The 11858-nt window shown below is 43.9% G+C and overlaps 3 protein-coding genes across 3 annotated transcripts; all 3 read right to left on the bottom strand.

Moving 5' to 3' along the window:
• Positions 1–552: 552 nt before the first annotated feature.
• Positions 553–1582, bottom strand: AOL_s00112g64 (uncharacterized protein; the record flags this gene model as incomplete). Its single annotated transcript, XM_011127094.1, has 2 exons — positions 553–846; positions 923–1582. 2 exons carry the CDS (start codon positions 1580–1582, stop codon positions 553–555), a joined length of 954 nt encoding a protein of 317 aa, XP_011125396.1.
• A 1165-nt stretch (positions 1583–2747) lies between these two features.
• On the bottom strand, positions 2748–3942 carry AOL_s00112g63 (uncharacterized protein; the record flags this gene model as incomplete). Its single annotated transcript, XM_011127093.1, has 2 exons — positions 2748–3158; positions 3262–3942. 2 exons carry the CDS (start codon positions 3940–3942, stop codon positions 2748–2750), a joined length of 1092 nt encoding a protein of 363 aa, XP_011125395.1.
• A 2262-nt stretch (positions 3943–6204) lies between these two features.
• On the bottom strand, positions 6205–8201 carry AOL_s00112g62 (uncharacterized protein; the record flags this gene model as incomplete). Its single annotated transcript, XM_011127092.1, has 2 exons — positions 6205–6353; positions 6422–8201. 2 exons carry the CDS (start codon positions 8199–8201, stop codon positions 6205–6207), a joined length of 1929 nt encoding a protein of 642 aa, XP_011125394.1.
• Positions 8202–11858: the final 3657 nt, after the last annotated feature.

The following is an 11858-nucleotide window of genomic DNA, read 5'->3' as shown; positions in this document are numbered from 1 at the left end:
ACGTCTAGCTAGCATCTACCAGATCTCAAGTTCGTGTTGTTGGCAAAAATGCAACGAATCCAACATGCCTCGCGGGTATATCTACACGCATAGTTTGAGACAACATCGAAATATTCAATTCTCGATTGATCTATGGCCGAGTACAACTATATTCCTATTTCATGGGATTCGAAGACCGGGGGGAGGGCTCGAGCTCAGGCATACGGAAGCGTTGCACATATATTTATCAAATAGATCTAGTTTTATGTAACATAGCTTGATTAGTAGTCTCGTTCCCACTTCATTCGCTATTAGGAGTACAACTTATTCGCGCATGCAAAAAGCTTTACGAGGCTATAATTAAAGCCGGGCGTTCGATTTCCGAATGGCATGTTAATATAAATAACCAATTCATCAATTCATTAATATAGAATAAGCCACACGAAAATATCGACGTGCAAGTTCCCCGTATTATTCTATTACACACCTGGTGTCCACCATGGTTCGTTCGATACATGTACTCAATATATATCGCAAGATACTCTAGCCTAAAGACATTGGATCTCCATAGTATCAAAATTGAAAGACAACTACAACATCCTGGAATAAGCCGCAAGGGTTTGTGGTGTTCAAAACCTGAGCCTGGTATTGTAATCCGTATTTGTTGATCACCTCTAAAAGCAGAGAAAATCTGGCCGAGCCCGGCAAAAGGCATAAACCATCTATTAGAACTCGGAGTTCCCTTAAAGTCTTAATACTTCTTCTCGCTGCGAATACACCATGCACCCACGTGGAGTCTACGAGAGGCCAAAGCTCTATAACTTCCACGTTTGTGAATTTCGCGAGATATTTACTCGCGTACAATACCTTTGAAAAATTGTTATTCGTTAATACGAGGCAATTATCACACTTTTAGTAAAGGAATGGAGAATGGAATACTTACAGATTCTTCCTTAGTGAGATCCAAGATTTTCTCAGCGCTGGTCAATCTCAGTGTTTTGACTTTTGTTGGATCAAAATGAATGTATTCAGATACCATCAGTCCAGACAATCCACCCTGACGCATGTCCAGACAGGCGACTTCTACAAGCGGTAAGTCCAATCTAACCCAGTTTTGACTCTCCCTCGAGGGCCAATACGTATACCAAGAACTACAATATGGATCATCTACCAATCGTTTGACTTCAAACCCAAACTCTAATCGCTTAACGGTCCTAGCCGAATGGTGTAATAGTTTGCAGAGAGAATTTAACAAATTCTGGACCGGTTCTAAGTTGTTATCGTAGCATGTCTCCGTTAACTGGATGGTTAACGCCGTCAAACGAGAGTGGTTTTGACCTGGGTGGTGTCCAACTTCCAGTGAATTCAATTCCAGCAGCTTTACTTGGCTATCGCAATTGATCTGGATAGAGAGGTCTTTTAGGGACGGGCATGAGACCAAGATCATTCGGATCGTTTGCATTTGCCGCAGTGCGGCTTCTGGGGTGTATTCGTGGTTTCTCAGGTCTACCGTCTTTAAGGCTGTGAATCTGGGGAGTAGAGGGCCGATTTTGTTGAATATCGAAGCCGGATTGTTTGGTACAGGATTTGAGGGTGCTTGCATGCTATGGAGGCGCGGGTTTCCCAACGTTCCAGTCGAAGGGTAAATCTCCAAATTTCTATCGCGAAAGAAAGTCTGATGATTGATGCGAAGGTTCCTAGGAGAATGAAGAAATTGATTCACTGTCAGAAATACTAGGTGCTGAATTTTTGAGTTTGAGTGTCACACATGGCAGTCCAATTTCATAGAAGTATACCTTACGGCCCTGTGGTATTTCGTATATGCGAGGTAATTCGCTATTGTGTCCTCGATTGGTCCAGAAATAACGTATGTCTCCTCTTGCAGAAGGAAATCGAGGTAGCAAAGTGAATATAGTCCAGGAATGGCGATATGACTAATACTCTTGCAAGTTAACCCCATTCTATATCTACCTTGTCGAGGCAGTTCATCGAGAATGAGATATAATATCTCTGTAGGAAGATCCGGTAGTCGACTCATTTTAATATTTTCGAATAGAGGGTGCTCTTGGTGTCGTGGTGAGCATGTGTAAAGATTCTGTTCCACCCAAACTATGGTAGTAGAATGTAGTATGCAAGTAGTGAAGGGGCCCTGAGCGGCTTAGGACCAGCCAGTCTCCCATAAATGAAGGGTTTTATTAAAGTATACTTCGTAACTTTACACAATTTTCCATTCATCTTTGTTTGGTATCAATATGTGTCAAAGAAGTTAATACAATCTAAACTACTTACAACATGCGAACGAGAAACTGTGCCAAACCAACAAAGTTTAAAGGTTTCAGAGCATGCGCCAAATATACGAGTCATCTCGCAGATCTCGTCCTAGCTACAATGAGCACATAATTAATATAATATTATAATCAAGAAAGCCTGACTCGGTTCTCAGCTAGACTAGGTAAAAAATTTGCAGATACATTTACCAGCGTCAAAACCTAGGTACCTATGAAAACGCGGAATTAATGTTGTGTGATCTTTAAATATAACATAAACTCCTGAGAGTAACCTTAAGCCAGGTTCAGTTATGTCGCGAGATCGCGATCTTAAGAAGATTTTCTAAAGTTGTTGAATCGGTTGGAACGGGGCTTTGGAATTCGGCCTATAGTAGAGATCTTCAAATTCTAGATTAAATACTATCGTAACACACATCCGAATTCATTCCGGGATGCATAATTGATCAATCAGCGTGCTTATAATATTGTATGGCTCCGAGACTACTTATTGTATATAAAAACATCGCACGGATGAACCGAGGGGTCAAAAGCCGACCAATTCCGACTGTGCGACGAGTCAAAAACAAAATGAAGGAAGCCATCCGGACAATCCCCGACACATGCACAAGCCTCATAGTCGGGTAACGATCTAGGGCCATCGCACAAAGGGCTATTACCATTGATTCTCTGCACTTGGTAGTTGGGCTGGGAACCCAAATAGTACAATAGCCAATCTAGCATATCTTGGCCAAATAGCCTACCGTAGACTGAAATCCGAAGTTCCTTCAATTCTCTAAATCTTTCCTCCTTCCATGCATCCAAAATCATTTCCACCCATTGCGACCATGCTTCAGCTGGATACGATAGTATGATTGTTTCTAGGCTCGAGAATGTTGAGATTAAGTTGACCCCCTTTTAAATCAAAATTCGAAGTGAGAAATGGTTGGCGGTTGAATATATAATTTAACGAAATCAGAAGGGAATGTCTCCAGGCCAGGAGTAAGTTTTGACGTACTTGTAACGTATGTGATTCATTATACCCCATATCTATTGTTATCTCCTTAACTTTATTTTCGTCAAAATGGAAAAACCCTGGTACTAGTATCTGACAGCACTCTGGTCGCTGCACTCCAAGAGCTATTCTTTCTACCATCTTTAATTCCAGCCCAGGCCCATTTGGGACCTCTGAAATCTCAGGGTACGACAACGGGTCTTCGTCTACATCTAACCCGCAAAACTCGAAGGCGAACCGAGTGGCAGTCTTAGCATGGTCGTGTAGTATATCGCAGAGTATACGCAATATGCGGCAAGTCAGTTCTAAGTTGATCCTATATTTCTCGTCATTCAATTGGATGGATAGGTCCGTCAAACGGGATTGAGAGGGGATCATCGTGCGGTCGCGTTTTTCGTCGTTGAGCTTATTCTCAAGATTGCTAAGTGCCCCGGATTCTTCTCTGCCATAGGCGTTGTAGCATAGATAGATCGAAAGTTTCTTCATGGACCGACAGTTTTTTATTATCATCTGAATAATTTGGATTTCGAGCGCAGGGCCGGGACCAGACGAGAACTGTGGGGACCATAAAGTAACAGTGGTCACGGCTGTAAATCCTGGGGCCACAAGCTCTAGCTGATTTGGAATTCTACAATGGGATCTTGCTGCTATAGCAGCGAGTCTGGAATAACTCTCCCGTTTCATTTCAAGTTCCCCCCTTTCAGGGGTCCTTTCTCTGCAAAAAAAACAGTGGTCCAGCTTGTTCTTCCGGCGCGGAGGCTTGGAGTTGACGTAGAGTTCTCTTGTATTCCTAGTCAGTGAAGGCTCTAGGATCATAAGATAAGGATCTTCCTAGAGCCATAGGGATCGTTACTTACTTAGTGTAACACCCAAACTTCACGAATCCCGTATAATCTGGTTTGTCGAAAAGGCGCCCGTCTCCCATATGAGTGTAAGTTTGAGCAAACTTGCAAAATTCGATGTGGCATATTGAATGGATTTCAGGCAGTGCAAGGCGGGTAAAACGTCGACAAGTTACCCCAAGACTGTAGTTGTCGCCAGGGCTTAACTCATCAATAATGAGAAAGAGCAACTCTGATGGAAGATCCAGAAGTCGAGCTCGAGCCATATTGCCTGGTTCAATTACAGCGGCACTGCATACGGTGAGACGAAGATGTTTTGTAGACAGTATCGAATGAGTTTATCGGCGCATACGTTACATTTCAGAGCGTAAGTGATTATTAATGTGGTTAGGCCTTAGGGTCTGAATAGTAGCCTCGAATCTTCTTTTGTCCGTGATCATGATGCATGATGTCAACGTATTGCATATCGAACGGCCGCCTTTGTCCACAGCAATGTTGGGTTGTGAAAGAAAAATACCACAAACAACTGTGTCACCAACAGAATACCTCCAACTTCCCTGTCCCTTGTCTCAACATCCCACGCAAAACCCCCAGAAAAAATGTGACTAGGATTTTCGAGAACGAGGGTAGCTATCGCATGCTCGCAGATTCTCGACTAATTATGTATGGAACGCCTCTAAAGAAGAGAGGGAGGGACCTCGTCTTAGACTCCGAAGAATATTGAACGGAACTCCACCCCATATATCTGGTATATCCCCAGGTAGGTAGGCGTGTATACTACCCATCTTATTCAGAGCCATTTATTTATTGTATCTTCTTGTATTTATTGATCAATTCGATTGTTATTATATATCTACCTACATGAAGGTTCTTCTCACATATCCTAATCGTCTTATAATCCATCCATCCATCTCTGTCAAATAAATCCCTTCTCTTTTTCTCATAGATTTTTCTTTTCCGAAGCAAACAAAAAAAAAAGAGCATATCAGTCTGAGCATCTTATAAATGGCGGGCTAGGAAAATCCCCCAAAGCAAACGAATTGAAAATCAACGAGGAAAAAGAATAACAGAACGGAAAGAAGAAGAAAAAGGAAATAAAAAATAAAAAATAAAAAAAGTGAAGAATAGGTCTCCCCATTTAGAGACAAAGTCAGAGAGAGGTATGTTGTTGTCAGAGTTGTAGTTAGAGGTTCAGAAGAAACTTTTTCCACCAGAAAGTACAAAGAAGTTTTTATAATTAATTTTTACACGAAAGAGAAGATAGAAGAATAACGAAGCAAAGGCGCGGGAAAACGAGGTGGGGTTGCTAAGTTTCCCCTCCCATAGAGTACAGATTTCCGCCGCATGGGAAAAAAAAAAAAAGTGAACAAGAAAGAGTAGAGGAAAAAAGTCTATCAATACCCTCCGTTATAGAATTACACCTCATAACAAAGATTTGTCTCGAATGAAAAACCAGCTTTGATCCGAGCCGTCGAAGACCACAGGAATGCTTTTTTGTGCTGCTGCTGTTTGCGTGCTAAACCGTTGGGAGACGCTGTTATAAAATGTGGTAGCGTTCGTGGAGCGGGTGAGGGTGGATTAGATAGAAACAGGCAGTGAGGGTGGAGAAAAAGAGAAAACGGAGAAGGATATGTACCGTAAGTGAACACCCAGATAGGATAGATACCCGGAAAAAAAAATCAAAAGGATATAGGGAAAACCAAAGCAGAGATTCAAGGAAAAAGTAGGAGCCGTTCCCTGGTCATGAAAAGAAACACGACTCTGATGATACAAAAAAAGATTTCATTCTGCTCGTTGGATGCAAGAATGAAGATGCAGAGGCAAAAGCAGAGACAGGTGCGTTAATGTAGATAAGCGAGTTGCCACGAGAACGTAATGCTTCAAAATAGATATAGGAAAGGGTCACGTCTCGGGCCATAACGTAGAACATTCTAAACAAAGCCAATTTTATCCGCCACAAGGATACCCAATTTTTGAGAATCAAGGAAATACCGACTAAAGGAAAAGTTAAAAAAGCAAAAAGGGCAGAAAACAAATACCGGTCCGTCTATTAATGATCACGACCTGAGGAGGGTTGGAGTTTGAAGAGGTTGTGAGGTAGGATTCAATCGCGGTCAGAGCCAGCCTTGGATCGTCGGTACCTCTCCATCCACTTTCTCTTGCCTACACGAGTTTCCAAGTGTGGAGCAACAGCTGTCGCATCCTGGCCGTTGGCGAGCAATGCGCATCGCATCTTATTGCGGTATGCATCCACTGTGTATCAGGTCGAGTCAGCCGATATGTCTAAAAATACCAGTTTCAGATTGAGAACAGGGACTTACAAGCTCTCTGTAGGAACATTGTTCGGCCGGCAAAGACACGGCTCTGGCTCCAGCTCATGCGATAACCAAGGTCGTTCAATGCGGATTCCTTATCCTTGCGCAACTTTGTTGGTGGCGGGGTTGAGACATCAAGATTGCTACCATCCATCATCTGAACTTGGATGCAGTCGCCAACAATAGTGCCAGAGCTCTCCTCGGGAGATGGCATTTGTCTCGCGTAATAGCTTCTTGGGTAGACGCTGTTGCTCTTCCTGTAAGAGTCCGGGATCTCATCCATATCGACGTTATCCAACATCACACGAACACGGACTCGCGAACCTCGGTGCGGATCATCAACCAAGATGAACTTTCGCCTCTTGTGTTCTGGGATATCAGCGAAGAGAGCCTGCTCCGATGACTTAGGAGCAGAGAGGGAAGCTGCAGGGGCTGCCGTCGAAACGGTTGTGGATTGGGTTGTTGCAGTAGGTCCCATTTGCGGGTTTCCAAGACTGCCATCCATCACATCGTGCAGGGAAGGGGGCATGGATGCACCATTTGTGGGCTCGCTTGGATAAGCAGGGGGGTATGGTTGGTAAACATGTCGAGCGTGCATGTTGTCGGCAGGGGACTGTCCTGTTTGGTGGGGGTGATGATGGCCGTTGGTGTATTCACCTCCAGCAGGAGAAATATGCCCGGTAGGGGTTCTGGAATTTGGTCCGGCTGCAGCACCCATGTGGGCATGAGGATGGACTCCAACGTAAGGAGAGTTAGCTTGATAATGTTGGGGGCGGAGCATGCCATTCATATCACCGTTACCGGCAACTGAATTGCCATCGTGCATACCTTGTCCTGGTTGTCCCATACCACCTGGCGTTTTGACACCAAGTGGCATTTGACCCGCATGAACCGGGGAACCGGCAGTCAATTGCTGAGAAGCAGCATGGACTGCTTTTCTATTGTTAAGCTTAGCCATTCTGCGAACCCTTCGGCTTCGTAGTCTAGGATCTTGGTTCGAGTTTCGCCAGCTATCAACGGCCCGCTGAATCAATCCACGCTTTCCACGAAGTGGAGGGTTGAGCTCAGCCAGAGCCCACCCCACGGTATTGCACTCAGTTTCATAGACCAAACGGTTCCCTCTGTACTGGTCCTTTGGACAGCATGCCCTCGGATAGACACAGTTTTCTTGCTTAAACTCAGGTGTAAGATTGTCAACATTTACAGACTCGACGTCGCAACGAATGGTGTATTCCATCTTGATACGATCTCGCGAGTACTCGAACGCAATCCATTGGACGCCATTATTATCCTGCCTGACAACCAAAGGGGTTGTGGCAGGAATTGGGCCTGGAGCAGCGCTGGGGTTTACGCTGTTGGCACCTGGGCCAGCGTGGTTATTGTTAATCGGATTTGAGTGGTTTGCTGGCGGCTGTGTCAAGCCTGCGCTGTGAGGAGGTTGTTGAGGAGCCTGCTGGGGTCTGTGAACAGGTGCCTGTTGGAATTTTGTGGTCGGAGATTGATGCTGAGGAATACCAGCATGGTGTGTCATGGCGGTAGCTCCCGGCTGGGACATCAGTAGCGGTTGGCTGGTCATATGCTGAGCCGATGGATACGGGCTCTGCTGCGACGGAGGGAGGGAGTATGTTTGCGGGTATCCATAGATACCTTGCTGGAGGTGCTGAGTAGAGTAAACAGACCGATGATCAGCGCCCCCCGGGGAGGCAACCGACGTCGGGGAGTTACTTTGCGGTGTGTGATACATTGGTGGGTAAGTTTGGTGAGGTCGGTTCATGTGAGTTGCCATAAGCTCTGAAGCCTCGGGGTCTAGAAAACAAGAAAATTCATACAACTGTTAGCAGGCCATTTCCTCGAATTTTATGATAATTGTTAGGGTGTTTTTGTTTTTTCTCTCTTGCTCTTCCCTTTTCGATGTCACGAATGGAAGAAATAAGGAAAAAGGAACCCAGTCAACTCCTGGATTCAAATACAGCCCTCCAAATCGCCATTTTGACAAGACATGAGAATCTGGAAACATTAGGATTCCCAGTGGCATGCACATTTTACCCGCCCCTTTCCAGATCGACAGGTCCTCCTGCGTAAAACAAAAAAGGGAAGGGAGCCCCGAAGAGTTTAAAAAAGAAAGGGAGAGTGCAAGTTCCTACCTTGATTGATGTAAGGGCTTTCTGGTACGCTCGTGACGCTTATTGGAGAAGGGTGGTTGTAGTAATTCAGAGTTTCCTGCTGCTGTCTCTGATAGAGCTGCTGAGGCAGGTTAATGGCGCTGGGTTGGTATCGTCCTTGTCCCTGGTTAAGAGATTGCACGTGAAGACCTGAAGTATCTCCCACACCTGCGGATCCGGTGCGACCACCACTTTGATCTTGAGTTCGCTCCACGTTTGAAGATTACGAAATAAAGAATTAGGTTGGTTATAGAGTGTCGATACGGATTGTCATATCTATATCAGAATACAGTTAGCATAAAAAAGAGATATATAAAATATATAAAAAAAAATATAAAAAAAACTTCCAGCCTTTCCCATCTCTTAAAAGGGGACCGTATTTGGTTTCCTCTACTTACATCAGTATTCGATATTAGGTCAGAAGGTTATCCAATTGTTGAAGAATACAAAGGATTGAGATAGTGATGGTTGGTATGTGATCTCGATGCTGAAAAGCGTTCGTTTCCGGAAATCTTTTTTTTTTTTCGACAAGGAAAAGAAGTACAGGAATATATATATGTAATAGGTCGAAGAATAAACCAGCCCGGTCTTCTCTAACTTTCAAAATCCCAAACTTTTGATTTTAAAAGGGAAAGGGAAAAAAATATTCTTCGCGATATCAAGTAGTTCGCGTCCGGTAGGAAAAATTCTTTGGGGTCGTGCAAATTGTTGGTGTTTGCGGGTGAAAAAAAAAAAAGCCAACCGCTGCTCGATGATGCTGGTGGAAGGATTGGCCCCTGTTTTATGACAAGCTCTTCAGCCACAGTTAAACGTTAGAAGGAAAGGTCTCCAAGTTTGTATTTAAAAATTCCAACCAGAAAAGAAAAAGAGAAAGGAACGGCGATATCATGCAAGATCGAGTCGAAACAGTAGCAAGAGGAGACAGGATAAGATGCAAGATGAATGTTGTAAGTTTATATTGTCGAAGGAATCTTTCAAACGACTGTTTTGATGGATATTGAACGAAACCAGAAGATGCGACAGGGCAGAGGGAGAAATACAAGATAGAGATGGTCGCTCGAATAAAATATTGAACTGTAGCCTCCACTTTTGGACCTGGTCAGTCTCTTGTATGTTTATTTGTGTTCCTTCCTTACTTTCGTGCTAATAAAGCCCCTTCACCTTGACAGATGTAGAGCGGGAGTGTCGACAGGTACGAGGGCCAGGTTATGTATGGGGGTGTGGGAGGGCTAAAATATAAAAAAATAATTCCAGAAGAAAGTGAAGCAGGGTGTCAACAGGTGGGCACGCTCTAGTCTCCCGCTAACTTGCTTGATAAAAGAGAGAAAAACAAATCATGGCAGGACTACAACAGCCTATTCCCACCGAAAGGAACGAAAAGCAAAAAAAAGAAAAAGGAAGGACTAGGAAGAAATGGCAGACGGCCGTTCCAATTAAGAGCGAGCGACCAAGGTGGTGTGAGTAAGATTAAGGGCAAAGTAGACTCCGAGCGTGAGTCGACGATGTTACGGGCGGTGTGGGGCCCGAGATGGAAGGAGCGTGATACTCCCCGGGAAGCCAAGGATTCTCACGCGGGCAAGTGGTCAACCGGTCCCGGGACGGCCTCAAAATGCACCCGAAGGAAAAGAAAAATCTGGGAAGCTCGAAGGTTTTTGGTTGGAGAAAACCGACTGTGGGCAAAAGAATGCAAGACAGGTCGAGACAAAATTACCTCGTCGTTAAACGTCAAAAGAATCGAGAAGGTAGTAACGAAAAACAAAAATAAAATGGAACTGTACGAACCCGAAAGCTTCCTAGTTCTTGGATTTGAAATCGTCGTTTTGGAGTCTGAAAAAAAAGGGACCGGCGCGGGAGGAAAGAATGGTCTGAGATGATGTCTTTATTTCTGCCAGAGCTAGAGTCTCAAGCTTCAGACTTGTCGGCGCGCGGCTTCTTTTCAAGTTTTTCTCGTACGTACTGTACTATTTTGACCGAAATCTCTAATTTGGGATCCGATAAGACAACTTTCCCGCCACGACTACAATTACTCGAAAAGAGAGTTTCTGAAGAGACAGGAGAAAGGAGTGATTTGGAGGGATCTGATATTCAATAGGAGAAGGAAGAAAGAAAGTGGAAAGGAAAAAGAAGTAGAAGTAAAAGTAGAAGTAAAAGTAGAAGAAGAAGAAGAAACTTCTATCGAGAGAATTAAAGCAGCCCGAAAGAAAAATATAAATATCAACCAGTGATTGATTGCAATTGATTTCAAAGATCATTAATTATAAACCAATAGCACGTTGGTAGGTGTATAATACCTTGCTGTTATAGCATAAATTAGACGTTCGATCTCAGAAAATAGTGGCACTCCAAATGTGTTGCTCGTTGCGAGAAGGGAAAAAAAAATTAAAACGCCTACTGCCGCCACGGATCTAACAATCGGTACATGTTATGTATGTAATGTACTATGTAATGTACTATGTAATGTATATATGATATGATCTTCTAAGATCTAGTCTGGATGCCGGATGGGTTCAATTTTTACATGTACAGGTACAGGTACTCGGGTTCATTTCAGCTTAGGGCAAGCCAAAAGTTTCTCCGACGATAGTCTACGAGCGAATATTTTAAGCACGCATACGGTTTCCCTATTTTTCCAGATTCTAAGCGACTGTTATCACTACCAGCGAGATATGTAAATATGTCTGCGTGCATGCCGTGGAGGTATGTATGTAGGTATGTACTTATGTACGCATGTTTATACAGCAATTCTAAATATCCTGAATGGCCGATTACCGTCGATGTCGATATGCTGATTTACAGGCAATCATGTCGCTTTGCCATAGTGGACCATAACCTTGGCCTTGAGCCTGTTCCTGCCAGCCGTTGCTTGCTTTTTCATATTCGGAAATGTGGAAGGGGGAGGGAAATTGACGGAGGACCCATCCCCTGCCTGTCTTTTGTAAGAAAAGAAAGGCAGTGGCTTCTGATCGAGCCGGTTCGACAGATAGAGTCTCTTTTTTTATTTTTTATTTTTATTTTCATTCTTTTTTTTATTCTTTATTTTTTATTTATTTTATTTTTCGCTGGCACCGGGCAAGCTTGTGAACGGACACGGGATGCTTCTTCTCGTGCATTGGAGTCAGTCGTTCGAGTCGTTCGAGTCCTCCGGGGCAACAAAAAGTAGGGGGTATCCTCGTCCGCCAGTTAGATGAAACTCGAAAGCCTTCAGAAAGAGCCTTTTGCTATCAACGAATTTTTCCCTCGGGTCTTTTCTTTTACCCCAATTTACAACTAGGGGGGGCTTC

Source organism: Orbilia oligospora (genome assembly GCF_000225545.1).
Source record: "Orbilia oligospora ATCC 24927 unplaced genomic scaffold scaffold00112, whole genome shotgun sequence".
Lineage (NCBI taxonomy): Eukaryota > Fungi > Ascomycota > Orbiliomycetes > Orbiliales > Orbiliaceae > Orbilia > Orbilia oligospora.
Note: the sequence above shows the minus strand (reverse complement) of the source record. Positions and strands in the feature narration are given on the sequence as shown.